General features: G+C 45.4%; 4 protein-coding genes across 14 annotated transcripts in view; all 4 read right to left on the reverse strand.

The window, feature by feature from the left end:
- LOC116571642 (immunoglobulin lambda-1 light chain-like) overlaps positions 1 to 7,555 on the reverse strand; it is a 487,065-nt gene extending 479,510 nt beyond the window's left edge. The window contains exons 1-2 of one of the 2 annotated variants that reach the window (XM_032309776.1): positions 7,457 to 7,555; positions 7,005 to 7,299 (exon numbers count right to left, since the gene is read on the reverse strand). In XM_032309776.1, the coding sequence (XP_032165667.1) occupies positions 7,005 to 7,299; positions 7,457 to 7,502 (341 nt within the window). In that variant the 5' untranslated portion in view covers positions 7,503 to 7,555. Of the gene's footprint in view, positions 1 to 7,001; positions 7,300 to 7,456 lie in introns of both variants that reach the window. The other variant, XM_032309770.1, reaches the window with a different exon arrangement.
- The window catches only part of LOC116571641 (immunoglobulin lambda-1 light chain-like), a 1,068,967-nt gene that overhangs the window by 471,547 nt on the left and 581,180 nt on the right, over positions 1 to 16,240 (reverse strand). The gene's annotated exons all lie outside the window — the stretch shown is intronic.
- LOC116571643 (immunoglobulin lambda-1 light chain-like) overlaps positions 1 to 16,240 on the reverse strand; it is a 569,629-nt gene that overhangs the window by 467,413 nt on the left and 85,976 nt on the right. The gene's annotated exons all lie outside the window — the stretch shown is intronic.
- LOC116571638 (immunoglobulin lambda-1 light chain-like) overlaps positions 1 to 16,240 on the reverse strand; it is a 1,139,351-nt gene that overhangs the window by 442,701 nt on the left and 680,410 nt on the right. The window lies entirely within an intron of this gene.

Genomic DNA, 16,240 nt, shown 5'->3' on the forward strand with positions numbered 1-16,240 from the left:
ATCTGTTTTTGTGCCAGTACCATGCTGTCTTGATGACGACAGCTTTGTAATAGAGCTTGAAGTCCGGAATTGTGATGCCACCAACGTTGGCTTTCTTTTTCAATATCCCTTTGGCTATTCGAGGTCTTTCTGGTTCCATATAAATTTTAGAATTATTTGTTCCATTTCTTTGAAAAAGATGGATGGTACTTTGATAGGAATTGCATTAAATGTGTAGATTGCTTTAAGTAGCATAGACATTTTCACAATATTTATTCTTCCAATCCAGGAGCATGGAACATTTTTCCATTTCTTTGTGTCTTCCTCAATTTCTTTCATGAGTACTTTATAGTTTTCTGAGTATAGATTCTGTGCCTCTTTGGTTAGGTTTATTCCTAGGTATCTTATGGTTTTGGGTGCAATTGTAAATGGGATGGACTCCTTAATTTCTCTTTCTTCTGTCTTGCTGTTGGTGTAGAGAAATGCAACTGATTTCTGTGCATTGATTTTATATCCTGACACTTGACTGAATTCCTGTATAAGTTCTAGCAGTTTTGGAGTGGAGTCTTTTGGGTTTTCCACATATAGTATCATATCATCTGCGAAGAGTGATAATTTGACTTCTTTGCTGATTTGGATGCCTTTAATTTCTTTTTGTTGTCTGATTGCTGAGGCTAGGACCTCTAGTACTATGTTGAATAGCAGTGGTGATAATGGACATCCCTGCCGTGTTCCTGACCTTAGCGGAAAAGCTTTCAGGTTTTCTCCATTGAGAATGATATTTGCGGTGGGTTTTTCATAGATGGCTTTGATGATATTGAGGTATGTGCCCTCTATCCCTACACTTTGAAGAGTTTTGATCAGGAAGGGATGCTGTACTTTGTCAAATGCTTTTTCAGCATCTATTGAGAGTATCATATGGTTCTTTTTCTTTCTTTTATTGATGTGTTGTATCACATTGATTGATTTGCGGATGTTGAACCACCCTTGCAGCCTTGGAATAAATCCCACTTGGTCGTGGTGAATAATCCTTTTAATGTACTGTTGAACCCTATTGGCTAGTATTTTGTTGAGTATTTTCGCCTCTGTGTTCATCAAGGATATGGGTCTATAGCTCTCTTTTTTGATGGGATCCTTGTCTGGTTTTGGGATCAAGGTGATGCTGGCCTCATAAAATGAGTTTGGAAGTTTTCCTTCCATTGCTATTTTTTGGAACAGTTTCAGTAGAATAGGAATTAGTTCTTCTTTAAATGTTTGGTAGAATTCCCCCAGGAAGCCGTCTGGCCCTGGGCTTTTGTTTGTTTGGAGATTTTTAATGACTGTTTCCATCTCTTTACTGGTTAGGGGTCTGTTCAGGCTTTCTATTTCTTCCTGGTTCAGTTGTGGTAGTTTATATGTTTCTAGGAATGCATCCATTTCTTCCAGATTGTCAAATTTATTGGCGTAGAGTTGCTCATAGTATGTTCTTATAATAGTTTGTATTTCTTTGGTGTTAGTTGTGATCTCTCCTCTTTCATTCATGATTTTATTTATTTGGGTCCTTTCTCTTTTCTTTTTGATAAGTCGGGCCAGGGGTTTATCAATTTTATTAATTCTTTCAAAGAACCAGCTCCGAGTTTCATTGATTTGTTCTATTGTTTTTTTGGTTTCTATTTCATTGATTTCTGCTCTGATCTTTATGATTTCTCTTCTCCTGCTGGGCTTAGGGTTTCTTTCTTGTTCTTTCTCCAGCTCCTTTAGGTGTAGGGTTAGGTTGTGTACCTGAGACCTTTCTTGTTTCTTGAGAAAGGCTTGTACCGCTCTATATTTTCCTCTCAGGACTGCCTTTGTTGTGTCCCACAGATTTTGAACCGTTGTATTTTCATTATCATTTGTTTCCATGATTTTTTTAAATTCTTCTTTAATTTCCCGGTTGACCCATTCATTCTTTAGAAGGATGCTGTTTAGTCTCCATGTATTTGGGTTCTTTCCAAACTTCCTTTTGTGGTTGAGTTCTAGCTTTAGAGCATTGTGGTCTGAAAATATGCAGGGAATGATCCCAGTCTTTGATACCGGTTGAGTCCTGATTTAGGACCGAGGATGTGATCTATTCTGGAGAATGTTCCATGTGCACTAGAGAAGAATGTGTTTTCTGTTGCATTGGGATGAAATGTTCTGAATGTATCTGTGATGTCCATCTGGTCCAGTGTGTCGTTTAAGGCCTTTATTTCCTTGCTGATCTTTTGCTTGGATGATCTGTCCATTTCAGTGAGGGGAGTGTTAAAGTCCCCTACTATTATTGTATTATTGTTGATGTGTTTCTTTGATTTTGTTATTAATTGGTTTATATAGTTGGCTGCTCCCACGTTGGGGGCATAGATATTTAAAATTGTTAGATCTTCTTGTTGGACAGACCCTTTGAGTATGATATAGTGTCCTTCCTCTTTTCTTATTATAGTCTTTGGCTTAAAATCTAATTGATCTGATATAAGGATTGCCACTCCTGCTTTCTTCTGATGTCCATTAGCATGGTAAATTCTTTTCCACTCCTTCACTTTAAATCTGGAGGTGTCTTCGGGCTTAAAATGAGTTTCTTGGAGGCAACATATAGATGGGTTTTGTTTTTTTATCCATTCTGATACCCTGTGTCTTTTGACAGGGGCATTTAGCCCATTAACATTCAGGGTAACTATTGAGAGATATGAATTTAGTGCCATTGTATTGCCTGTAAGGTGACTGTTACTGTATATGGTCTCTGTTCCTTTCTGATCTACCACTTGTAGGCTCTCTCTTTGCTTAGAGGACCCCTTTCAATATTTCCTGTAGAGCCGGTTTGGTGTTTGCAAATTCTTTCAGTTTTTGTTTGCCCTGGAAACTTTTAACTAACCTCTCCTTCTATTTTCAATGATAGCCTAGCTGGATATAGTATTCTTGGCTGCATGTTTTTCTCGTTTAGTGCTCTGAAAATATCATGCCAGCTCTTTCTGGCCTGCCAGGTCTCTGTGGATAAGTCATCTGCCAATCTAATATTTTTACCATTGTATGTTACAGACTTCTTTTTCCAGGCTGCTTTCAGGATTTTCTCTTTGTCACTGAGACTTGTAAATTTTACTATTAGGTGATGGGGTGTGGGCCTATTCTTATTGATTTTGAGGGGCATTCTCTGAACCTCCTGAATTTTGATGCTCGTTCCCTTTGCCATATTGGGGAAATTCTCCCCAATAATTCTCTCCAGTATACCTTCTGCTCCCCTCTCTCTTTCTTCTTCTTCTGGAATCCCAATTATTCTAATGTTGTTTCGTCTTATGGTGTCACTTATCTCTCGAATTCTCCCCTCGTGGTCCAGTAGCTGTTTGTCCCTCTTTTGCTCAGCTTCTTTATTCTCTGTCATTTGGTCTTCTATATCACTAATTCTTTCTTCTGCCTCACTTATCCTAGCAGTGAGAGCCTCCATTTTTGATTGCACCTCATTAATAGCTTTATTTAAATTTCAACTTGGTTAGATTTTAGTTCTTTTATTTCTCCAGAAAGGGCTTTTATATCTCTCGAGAGGGTTTCTCTAATATCTTCCATGCCTTTTTCGAGCCCGGCTAGAACCTTGAGAATTGTCATTCTGAACTCTAGATCTGACATATTACCAATGTCTGTATTGATTAGGTCCCTAGCCTTCGGTACTGCCTCTTGTTCTTTTTTTTCGTGTTGAATTTTTCCGTCTTATCATTTTGTCCAGAAAAGAGTATATGACAGAGCAAGGAAAATACTAAAAGGGTGGCAACAACCCCAGGAAAATATGCTTTAACCAAATTAGATGAGATCCCAAATCGTGAGGGGGGAGAAAGGGGATAGAAAGAGGTTCAAAAAGGAAGAAAGAAGAAAAAAAAAAAGAAAAAAGAAAAAAAAAGAAAAAAATTAAAAAAATAAAACAAGTAGGATAAATATAAAAAAGAAAATATATATATATTAGATAAACTAGTTAAAAAACATTAAAAAAGAAAAAGGTAAAAGTTAAAAAAAAATTTTACCAGAAGTTGAGAAAAAAAAACAAAAAATGAAAAAGAAAAAAATTAAATTAACTGCAAGACTAAAAAAAAAAAATCACAGGGAAAAAGCCATGAGTTCCGTGCTTGGCTTTCTCCTCCTCTGAAATTCCGCTGCTCTCCTTGGTATTGAAACTGCACTCCTTGGTAGGTGAACTTGGTCTCGGCTGGATTTCTTGTTGATCTTCTGGGGGAGGGGCCTGTTGTAGTGATTCTCAAGTGTCTTTGTCCCAGGCAGAATTGCACTGCCCTTACCAGGGGCCGGGCTGAGTAATCAGCTCGGGTTTGCTTTCAGGAGCTTTTGTTCCCTGAGCGCTTTCCGTAGAGTTCCGGAGGACGGGAATACAAATGGCGGCCTCCTGGTCTCCGGCCCGGAGGAGCCGAGAGCCCAGGGCCGCACTCCTCAGTGCGCCCTCAGAGAACAGCGCCCAGTTACTCCCGTCTGCCTGACCTCCGGCCGCGCTCCGAGCTCACCGAGCCTGCGACCGGTTCAAGGTAACACCGAGCTGTGAGCTTACTGTCGGCTCTGTCTCTGTAGCCGGCTTTCCCGTTCCAATACCCGCAAGCTCTGCGACACTCAGACACCCCCGATCCTTCTGTGACCCTGCGGGACCTGAGGTCACGCTGACCCCGCGTGGGCTTCGCCCCTGTTTAGCCTCTGGAGCGATGTCCCTCAGCGGAACAGACTTTTAAAAGTCCTGATTTTGTGCGCCGTTGCTCCGCCGCTTGCCAGGAGCCGGCCCCTCCCCCCAGGGTCTATCTTCCTGTCGCTTTGGATTCACTTCTCCGCCGGTCCTACCTTTCAGAAAGTGGTTGTTTTTCTGTTTCCAGAATTGCTGTTCTTCTCTTCGATCTGCCGATGGATTTGCAGGTGTTTGCAATCTTTAGATAAGCTATCTAGCTGATCTCCGGCTAGCTGAAGTAGTCTCAGCCTGCTACTTCTCTGCCATCTTGACCCTCCTGCATGCCCATTTTTTAAAAAGCATTTATTTTTCTATCTATTTATTTATTTATTTGGGAGAGAAAAAGTGAGAGAGAACAAGCAGTGGAAGTTCCAGGCATAGAGAGAAGCATGCTCCCTGCCAAGTAAGGAGCCGGATACAGGACTGGATCCCAGGACTTTGAGATCGTGACCTGAGGCGAAGGCAGTTGCTTAACTGACTGAACGACCCTGGTGTCCCGATGACCCATTTCTTTAAATCAGCTTCTGTCTATCTCCATTTCCATCTCTCTGGATATGTGTGTGTAACATATGAATATATATCCAAGTGTGTATGCGATACAGGCCATATTGGATCCATATTCCCTGGAGAACCCTACCTAATCCACCTTATCAGCTCTTACTCTTTGTGGTTCAAATGGTTTTATTTTGGTGTCTTACTTGTTGGAGATCCTCACTGCTAATTGTCAAGTACCTTCTTGTGACATGGTATCAACTACATGTAGAAGAAGGATGTGATAAGAGGATTTTCTTTCCCCAACATTTTTACTGATGATTGTCATATATTTTATAGATATATATTATAAATCAAAATATATTGTTCTTATTTCTACCTAAACAGTTGACTCTTTAATAGACACGAAATAATAAAATCTTTTTACATTTACCCATTTAGTTTTTGCTATCTGATACTTTTTATACCTTTGTGTAGACTCACATTTCACTCTGCGACACTTTACTTCTTTTTTTTAAAAATATATCTTATTTATTTGACAGAAATCACAAGTAGGCAGAGAGGCAGGCAGAGAGATGGGAGAAAGCAGGTTCCCTGCGGAGCAGAGAGCCCGACGTGGGGCTCGATCCCAGGACCCTGGGATCATGACCTGAGCTGAAGGCAGAGGCTTTAACCCACTGAGCCACCCAGGTGGCCCTACACTTTCCTTCTGTCCCAGGGTGTCCTTCACTGTCTCTTGTGCTGAGGGTCTGTGGGTGATAAGTTCTGGGAGGTTTACAGTCTGGGAAATGTTTAGTTTGTCTCACTTTTCAATGACATTTTACTGGTTAAAAATGAAGGTTGACACAAGAAACAGACTCTTCAGTGTAGAAAACAAACTGGCGATTAGCACAGGGTCGGGTGGGAGGATGACTGAGGTAGATGACGGGCATCCGAGAATACAAAAATAAAAAAAAATAAGATTGTCCATTTTTTTAAGTTGTATTTTGAAGACATTGCTCCCCCCCCCCCAACTCAGTTGCCCAGTTTACTTGGTTTGTAAGGAGGAATGTACTCCTACCACGTTACTGGGTCCCTGTAGGGAGCACAACTCTCCTCTCTGGCTGTGAGAGCGTCTACATCACTGGTTTGTAGCAATTTCATTACGATGTCTGCTGTGCTATCTCTCATGTTCCCTGTGCCCGAGCTTCGTTGAGCTTCTTGGATACATTGGTTCTCACAATTTGAGAACTTGGTGGCTCTTTTTTTCTTTTTTTCTTCAGATATGTTTTCAATCACCATCCACTCCCCACCATCTCTGCCTCAGTTACTCCAATTACACATCTTTAAGTGGAAAGAAGCTGTCCTCCCTGCACTGAGACTTTCTTCAATTTCTCAGGCTATTTCCCTCTGTGTTTCATTTTGAACAATCTCTATTGCTATGACACCAAGGTGACTAGTTTCTTCTTTGGTAACATGTAATCTGCTGTCAATCTCCATCTCTGTATTTTTAAGTCTCAGAATATATGATTATGTTTTGGGGAAGTTTTAAAAGATTTGGACTTTGGAAAATGTCTTCTATTGTCTGCTCCTAACATATTCAGTCATTCATGAGCTCACATCCACAGCTTAAGTATAGTTATAATAAATGTGTCCTTATCCTCTGCCAATCCATCTTGTAGAACCTGTCTGAAGGTGTGTGAGAAGAGTCAGCCTGTGGATCTCAGATGTGGGATCCTAGGCTAAACCTGCTCCCTGCTCTGTGCATAGTCCTCCTGGGGCTGGAGGAGGGTGAGACACAGGCAGAGAAGGGGTTTTTGTCTCACTTCCCCATCTGCCTGTGTCACTGTGAGCTTGACCACTGCTATCTGATGACTGGCAGTAATAGTCAGCCTCATCCTCAGCCTGGGCCCCGTTGATGGTCAGGGTGTGTGTGGTCCCTGAACTGGAGCCAGAGAATTGGTCCGGGATCCCAGAAGGACGCTCAGTGTCCTTATAAATGACCTGTTTGGGGGCTTGACCTGCCTTCTGCTGGTACCATTGTGCATAGTACTTGCTCAGTACTTCCCCAGAGCAGGTGATGGTAGCTGTCTGTCCCAGGGACACTGACACCGAACGAGGCTGAGTCAACACACTGGAGGCCATAGAGCCTGAAAAGACAGATGAGGAGAAGTTGGTGTGAGGTTCAGGGGCTCCTTCCCTGGGTCCCTGTAATGAGGTTGTTCTGAGTCTGTGCTCAAGCTCTGATGCAGGCTCAGCTCAGGTCCTGCAGGGGCTGAGCATTTGCAGAGGGTCCAGGGACAGCACCTGTGCAGAAAGTGAGGACGGGGAGTAGGAGAGGGATCCAGTCCATGGTGGAGATGTCCGGAGCTCTGCCTCCTGAGACCCCACAGCACTGCTGGGTTCCACCCCAGCCTCTTTTATTCCTTTCTAGGTCCTTGGGTCAGTGACTGTTAGTAGTTATGCAAATTTTCTCCACTTCAGGGGCTCCTAAGTGATCCACAAGTTGTGAGATCAGAACATGTGATTGAGGAAGAATAGAGGAGCCCTGAGTTTACTCCAAGCAGCTGCCAGTTTCAAAACCATCCTCGACAACAAACAGCTGGGATCAGTTACTTTCCTGGCATCTGAACACATGATAACCAAATGAAACTACTCTGTATGGGGTCTGCCCTTGGCTCTCTCTGGGGTCTTTCAGGAGCCTGGCCATGGAGCTGGGATGGGTCCTCTGAAAGATGCAGACACCTGTTCAAGGAGAGGTGGTCCTATGCCCTCATTACCTTCCTCCTCCTGCATTGTGTCCCCACTGTGTCTCCCTGCGGCACTGTGATCCCATGGTCCCCAAGTCATCAGATTGTGGAAATTTCTCATCAGAATGTTAGTGCATTGGTGGCTATGAGAATCCACTTGCTTTTTTTAAAGATTATTTATTTATTTATTTATTTGACAGAGGGAGAGAGCACAAGTAGTAGAGAGGCAGGTAGAGGGAGAGGGAAGCAGGCTCTCTGCTGAGCAAGGATCCCAAAGCAGGGTTCAATCATGGGTCCCTGAGACCATAATCTGAGCCAAAGGCAGAGGTTTAACCCAATGATCCACCCAGGCGTCTGAGAGTCCACTTGTTAAGAGACCATCTGCTTTTGAACATTGATCACAATGTCTAGTGTATTGACACGTAGTGGTATCATAACCCCATCTCACAGCAGACCAGCTCATAGATTGTCAGCACATTGATTCCTTTACGATTCTTCATCAGTGTTACATGGAAACATGTGACTTGCATGAGAAATCACCGCTGACACTTTTGAGCACCATGTGTTGTTAGGGTCCCAGAGTTAGGTCTTTTTATATGGGTGAGTTGTGGAGCCAGGCTAGCATCCCAGGAGGGAGCTGGATTGTGTCACTGCACAAGGACAACCCAGGGACCAGAGCTGTGGCCTCAGGTAGTGAGAATCCCTTCACTCTGGAGACAGTCTCACAGGGAGGCTGTGGTGCTCATTCCAGGGACCAGGGACTCCAAGTACTCCTTGTCCCACCCCTGGAGACCCTCCTGAGCAAAGAAGCTGCAATCCCGTTGCCTGCTTCTGCCTGGACATGGGGATGGAGATTCGAAAGGTGAGTGGTCAGGATGTTCTCAACATGTTCAGCTCAGATGAGTCAGCTCCTGGAACACCAGTGCACAGAGCAGGGAGATGCATTTCCCACGTAGGCATTCACTGTGTCAGGGCTCCTGTCAGTGCCCTGGGTGTCACTGTGTGTCTGACCTTCAGAGCAAGGTCTCTTCAGCAGCTGGAGATAGGAGTGATTATTCCAACTTCTTTCGGGGACTGAACCCTGGACCCCTGTTGCCCCCAGGCCTCGTGTCCCTGTGAGGCTCCCCATGGGCAGCCCCAGACTCTGTCCTGCTGTTCGTGATGCAGCTCTTCTGCCCCCTGCTGGTGGAGGAGGCTCAGACCAGGAGATTTCCTCCTGCAGGTTCCCAGACAGCACCTGTCACCTGAGACGGGATGTGGACCATGGTTTCCAGCCTCCCACAGGCAGCTGCCCACCCACAAGCCCTGCCCAGCCCAGCACAGACAGGCCACATACATGGTGAAGGAGGCAAGGCAAGTGGGATTCCTATACTTGTCCCTGGGTTGAAATGTCCTGGGCTAGCCTGGTGTCCTGTATAAAAAGAAGAGAGCAAGGTAGAGTGTAGTGCATCAGAAAAGGGTCAAACCCAGATAAACCCATGTGATGTCCTATCACTACCAGTTTCCTGTGTATTAAGTGTCAGGACTGATGCTTCCCCACGCTGATTAGTGCAGATTATCATAAGTGGGAACAGATGATGCTTTTGTGTAAAGTTTACTTGTGTACATAAATCTGCATCATTACTGTTATTGTTGTTGTTGTTGTTGTTATTATTATAAACTCCTCAGGGCATAGCTTGATCATGGGATCAAATAGGGAGGGGGGGTGAGGCCAGGAAGGGCAGCAGGATTTCTGTTCCCAACGCACTGCCATCCCCATCCTGGCTGGTCTCTAAAGAGCCCCCGTGGCTTGCACATAGAGAGGTTCAAGAGGTTCATGTTTCAGGTTAGAGCTGGAGAACCTGTGGGGGAAGCAGAGGCTGTTTGGCCAGGCAGGGCCCTATCCTGGGTCTGGTGGCTCTGCTCAACATTATTGTTTTGTCCTCTGAATCCTGAGCAGGTGGTAGTGATGAGGATGTCATGGCCACTCTACTGGGAGAAGCTAATCTTACAGGTAATCACAGGATCTGAAAAATCAGGAGACTCTGGAGCTCATTTTCATTGTCCCCAATCTTGCAGCATTCCCTGGGCTGAGCTGAGTGTCAGGGTCATGGTTGGGGTCCGGTGGGGGCTGAGCTCATGGGCAGGGCAATGCAAGCAAGACCTGGGTAGAGAGCAGGAGGAGGAGCAGGAGAGGGTCCCAGTCACGGTGGATACCCCAGAGTTCTGTCTCCTGAGGCTACAGCTGAACCTGGCCACCACAAACTTCTGTCACGTCATCCCTGGTTCCTGTGAAAATGCTCATTCTCAGGCTGCTGGAGAGAATCTCTGCTCCTGGCAGGCATCATGGATCTGGTGCCTGTGGAGCTGTCCCCACCTCTCAGCTTCATAGCGGAACTCTTGTCTGAATGTATGGAAAATTCTTTTTTAATTTTATTTTTTAATTTTAATTTAAAATCAGTTAATTAACATACAGTGTATTATTAGTTTCAGGAATACAGTTCAGTGATTCATCACTTGCGTATAACACCCAGGGCTCATCATATCATGTGTCGTCTTTAATATACATCACTCCCTTATGCATCCCCCAGTCCCTTCCCCTTCCCTCCAGCAACCCTCAGTTTGTGTCTTACAGTGAAGGGTCTCTTTATGGTTTGTCTCCCTCTCTGGTGTCTTCATGCTTTATTTTTCACTCCCTTCCCCTAATAGTAGGGGAAAGGAGGGAGGGGTGAAGGCTATTTCCCTATCAGTTCCTCATGAGACGTGCACTGTGAATATTTCTTTTTTGTTTGTGTGTGTAAAATACATGCAATATAAATAATTCCATTGTAACTATTTTTAAGTGTTCACTCTCTGTCTCTTCCCTGTGAATGTTTCATGTTCTACATTGTGGAGTAGTCTTGGTGTGAACTTGTCTTGAACTTACCCTTGGATTTTCACGTGGTTTCATTTACATTAGTTTTCTGAAATGGGACATAGAGTCGGGCATTATTCTGAAACTCGGTTTGACAATCTGTCTTTTCTTTGCATTTAGACCATTTCCAGGGTGTGATTAGCATTGACATTCCACATAACATCCTTGTATATAGTGTTTCTTTTTTTTTTTTTTTTGTATATAGTGTTTCTTTGTCCATGTTCTCCTGGTTTCCTTTCTCCTTTTCTTCCCTTTTTAAGTTATTGGTGCATTTTTAGGATTCCATTTTATCTCCTACTTTTTTGGTTATTAGCTCTACCTATGTCTGTCATATTCTCATGAGTTGTAATAGTCCACATTCAGGTGTGTTCCCCCATGTCACACAGACTGTCAGATCCTTACAGCAAACTTCTCCCTCTTCTTCTCAGTATTTTTTGATGTAATTCATACATATTACTTTTAACTCTATTATAAATCCCAACATAGATAGGTATTTGAGTTTCTTTAGACAATGAATTATCTCCAAAAATATTTAGATACTAAAAAAGTCTTAATATTTTCCCTAGTAGTTAGCATTTGTGATTTTTTCATCTGTCTTGTAGAATCTTATTCTTTCTGGAATCACTCCTTCCTGCTTGAGGGGTGTCCAGTACTATTTCTTTTGTAACAGGCTGGCTGATGATCAATCCTGTCATTTTCTGTATATATGTGAGAAAATGTTTTATTCAGCCTTCATTTTTGAAAGATGTTCTCCTTTGGTAAAGAATTATTTTTTTCCCCATATTTTAAAAATTTACTGTCCTTGCTGCATTTCTGTTAATGAGAAATTTGCCAGAAATTTTCTCTGCCTTTCCCTAAAAACTGTGTGTCTTTCCCTTCTGTTTATTTCTGAGAATGTCTTGTTTTCCCTGCCTATTTGACACTGGTGGGTGTTTTTTTTTAACCTATGTCTTGTAATTAAAGTGTGTTGAGCATTTGGGATCTGGGAGTTTTAGTTACAGGTGTAGTTATAGGCTGGTTTAACAGATGATCAGCACAGGGCCCTGATCTGGCCTCTGCTGGTGTCCATAAGCATGTTTACTTCCAATGCTGTTTCCCCACAGGTGATCCTGGATGTCTGTCCCAGGATCACCTACACAGAGGAGGGTTGAGTCACCTCATAGGAGGCCACAGCGGCAGAGAGGAAAGGAGAGGGTGGCTGGAAATCAAGGACTCATTCCAAGAGACTCCCCACCTTCGAGGCCTGGCCTGAGTGCCAGGGATTTTCTAGATCCACAGGGGTGCCCCTTTCATCAGCCTTAGTCCCAGAGTAGCATGGGTCTGACTGGTGGTTGGAGTTTTTAAGAAAACTGGAAAAGAACCCTATCCCTGGGCATGGGCATTCCATCAGGGCTCACAGAAAGTCATGAGCACTGTGGGGGTGTTTCACTCACTCAGCTCTCATCCTGCAGCAAGGTCAGGAGTATCCTCCCTCCAGACAGCCCCTAAAGGGCTCAGACGTAGGGTCTGGCACACATTCCATCCTGGGAATTAGGCATGGACAAGACACAGTCCCTACTGAAGAGGGAACTCTGGAGCTGCTCAGCATGGGGAACATCACAAGAAGTGAGATGTGTGTAGGAAGAGTCTAATGGGTGCTATTCCATAGGGGCAGAGGGGGTGTTAGAGGATCTGAAAGAACAGGATAAAGCTCAGGGATCTGGGATTCAATCCAGTTCCAGTCCAGTGTGGAGTTTTCCCCTCAGGTGAGCATTCTGGGCACAGAGGGCTGTGTCAGATGTGGTCAGAGGTATCTTTCAGGTGATTCGTCAGTTCTCTGGGCAGCTGCTGGGCACAGATAGGGGTCTCTAAAAGGAAATGCTGAAGTGGGAGCAGGTTTGACACAGATGTGGTAAGTCCCTGTGATCTCTCTAGATCACATGGGGGCTGAGGTCACTTAAGGTAGTACTTATTCTCTCTCCCCTACCCCATACACAACTAAGCCACAGGGACATGAGAGTGCTTCATGTGCCTGTGTTCCTGTCCCCTTGTGTGGAGTCCCACGTGGATGACACGTCATTGCTTTCCCCAGCACCCCACAGACTGGCTGAGCTAAGCAAGTACATGACTGGAGGAATGCACCTGGCAGTGAAGGGAGGCAGGGAGAGGAGTGCAGGTCCCTGGTTCCCAGGAATGGAGAGAGTAGAGCGGAAGCTGGCAGGCACCAGCAGGTACCAGTCAACAGCCATCCCCCCATCAGGTGAGGAAGGGTGCCCAGGCTGAGAGGGGAACTGCAACAACCTCAGCCAGAATGTTGCAGGTCCAGAAGGAAACAGCTCTTTCCTCTCAGTTCTGCTCTCTCCCACATGGACAGGGGGCCACCTGGGGTCCAGGGAGTTGCCAGCCCACTTATGGTCATGTGGATGAGAAATTAATGGTGACGATCCCCAGATTATAACTCTGCAGAGTTACACTTTCATGGTATTTTAACCTGAAATTTTTTTTTTTTTGGTCATAGGTATTCTTAAGAAAAATTATCATTCCAGTTTATCACATCAATAAGTAAGCTATAGGCCCATAATTCAATAGTACTTGCCATGCTCTTGTTAGGGGAAAATTGTTTTCTGTCCTGTGTCCTCCTATTCTCCCCAAGGTATTGCTCTGATTCAACCCAGTTTGGAAATAGGAGGATCTGCTCTTCCTTCTTAATAGTCTTCATCTGTTATTTCCTCCCCCATGAAATTGCTCTAAAAATCAATTTACAAACCACAAGTCAAAGAATCATGATGAAAAACTCAGTGCATGATAGATATATTTTTTGAATCTTGGAAAAGTTTACCTTGGACCTAAAGGCGTGGCCCAAATGCAGCCAAAGTCACCCCACAGGGTCCACACAGGGGTGGGTGTGAGTCCATGTGGGTCAGACCTGTCTGGTGCAGGTTACTTGGGGAAGTAGGAGGATGTGGTGCCAGGAGCAAGTCCCCTCTGGTCCCCAAGGTGGTGCCTGCACTTCCAACACAGTTTCTACTGAACTTAAGGAGGGTAGAGCCTGGGGCATCAGGGGCCTGGTCTCCTCTTCAGGAAGCCTCATACAGTGTTTCTGGATGTGGGGATTCCTCAGCCTGGCACAAAAGGAGGCATCCCATCAGGCCCATCCAGGTTTCCTGTACCCAGGGAGAAGAGGAATTCCTCCTAGACTGTGCTGAGACAGGTGTCTCCCCTCAGAAGTAGCGCGTGATTATATCTGGGTCACACATGGTGTATAATGGCATCCTAAATCTGTATTATCTTCCGTAAAACCTGACTACAGTCCCCATAATACAGTATAGCTCTCTGTATCTGTCATTGTTCAGTGTGATATATAGATTTCAAGGATAGAGAACCTGCTAGGTGTAGGGGCTGTTCCAAGACCAGAGAGGACACCTGATCCTAAGGTCTGACCCACAGTTGGTGTTAGTGAGAGGGAAGGACAGATTCAGTGGGAAGCTTTTCATCTCACTTCCACATTTTTCTGTGTTACTTTGAATTACTGCCAGCTGCTCTCATTGCCATAGTAGGTGACATAGAAATGGTCAAGCTTCTCTTAGCCCTGGATCTGTCTGATTTTCAGCATGGTCTTGCCCACAAGTTGGATTCTCAGTATCAGTCAGGGATCCCCAAGGACCATTCGGTATCTTTACATAAGAACATCAGTAGGTCCTGGCCTGTCTCTTGCTGGTTCCAAGTAACATGTTCAGTTCTGAGCTGATCTTCAGAACTTGGGCCTTCCAAGGGTCACTGACATGGAGGAACTGTCCAAGGAAGCACAGGGCCTATAAGAGGAGAGGGGAGGAGAAGAAGAAAGATGTATTCCTGGGAGGCTCTCCTGAGCTGACTCAGGGTTTGGGGAAGGCCCAGGTCAGGTCCTGTAGGGGCTGGGCCTACAGACAGAACCTAGACATGGCCCTTGTGCAGAGATTGAGGAGGAGGATGGAGGATCAGGCCATAGAGAAGATGTCCCAGAGCCCTGTCTCCTGTGGCCCCACAGATGGGCAGGGCTCCCCCAGTCCTTGTCATAGGGCATAACCTACATTGGACTCCTGAGGAGATGGCTAAGGTTGGCAGAAGATACAGAAGTCAGAGAAACAGAGAGTAGGGTTCTTACCCCCCAGCCCACACTCTTGTCCTACAAACTCTATTTTTGGGTGAAGGGAATGCTGCCTGACATCAGTGTCTCCATGGATGGTCCTGTAATCGCTGTGTCATGCTGTAGTCACCACTAGTTCAGCTTCTGGTAGCCTCTGTGCCTTCCTTCTCCACAAAGGTCAGTTCAGCAAGGGACTCTCCTCCTGTGAGGGAGGGAGGTCTGCAGCTCACAGGGACCAGGGAGTGAAGTAGGGGAGGCTGTGGTTCCATGTTCTCCTGACTCTTGGTGCCCCACCCGCACTCTGTCCATTCCTGGTTGTCTTGGAAACTGGGCTCTGGATCTTGGACCTCATGGGGCTGAATGCAAGTTCCACCAGAGGAGGAGCCCAGGAGCAGGGATGCATCCTGCTTCCCACACTGACTGACCTCGCGGACTGTGGACTGGTATACACCAAAGGTGATGGTCACTCTTGGTAGATGTGTCACGAGTGACTGACAGGTGCTGTCACTCAGCCCCTGCCCCACACCTTGTGCCAACTCTCCTTCCCATGAGCCTGAGAGGCAGGATGGCTCAGGTCTCCAGGGCATGGGTGATATACTGACCCATGGTGTGGTGACTCTCCACAGTCCCAGAGTGCAGATGTGAGAACTCTGAAAATTTCTGTCTCATGTCATGTACACGGAAGCTGTAGAGACCAAGTAAGGACTGTGACTCTCTGCTGTTGAGTACAGTGTTCTGGAGCCCAGACTCTGTCCCTGACAGTCTCTCATTAGTGCTGGCATAGAGCTGGGCACAGGGTAGGGGATCGACAATGCTGGGGGAAGGAGCCCACAGGCAACACTAAACTCTCAGAGCCTAAACATAAGAGTCACAGTGAGAATCATATGTCTTCCCTTTCCCCTCAGACACATGTAGTTATCAGTCACCACTTGACCAAGTCACTAATAGCCTTACTCATCACATAATGGGAGTAATGTTTATTAGTGGATTCCTGGGAAAATAGGCTGGATCAGGTGTGGTGTGCTTACTGATGAGGGAGGTGAGGATAAGGCATGTGAGGTCTGGGTGACAGGTCAGGACAGGGTCTCTATGTCCACACAGATGTGGAGGGCTTGAAGGAAGTCTGGGAGGGGATGACCCTGCTCCTGCCTGAACAGGGCTGCACAAGGTCTGCTGTGTTGGGTCACATGCAAGTCAGGCCAGGTTCAACCCTCCCCACACCTCTCCATGGTAATGGGAGGACTGGACAGACCTGAACAGCTGTATGGAGGGTCCCTGTTGGCAGGACAGGATGGACAACTGTAGCTAGAGGCAGGATCTCCAGTGACAGCCCTGCACTGTCC

The sequence above is a fragment of the Mustela erminea genome, chromosome 13 (genome assembly GCF_009829155.1).
Source record: "Mustela erminea isolate mMusErm1 chromosome 13, mMusErm1.Pri, whole genome shotgun sequence".
Lineage (NCBI taxonomy): Eukaryota > Metazoa > Chordata > Mammalia > Carnivora > Mustelidae > Mustela > Mustela erminea.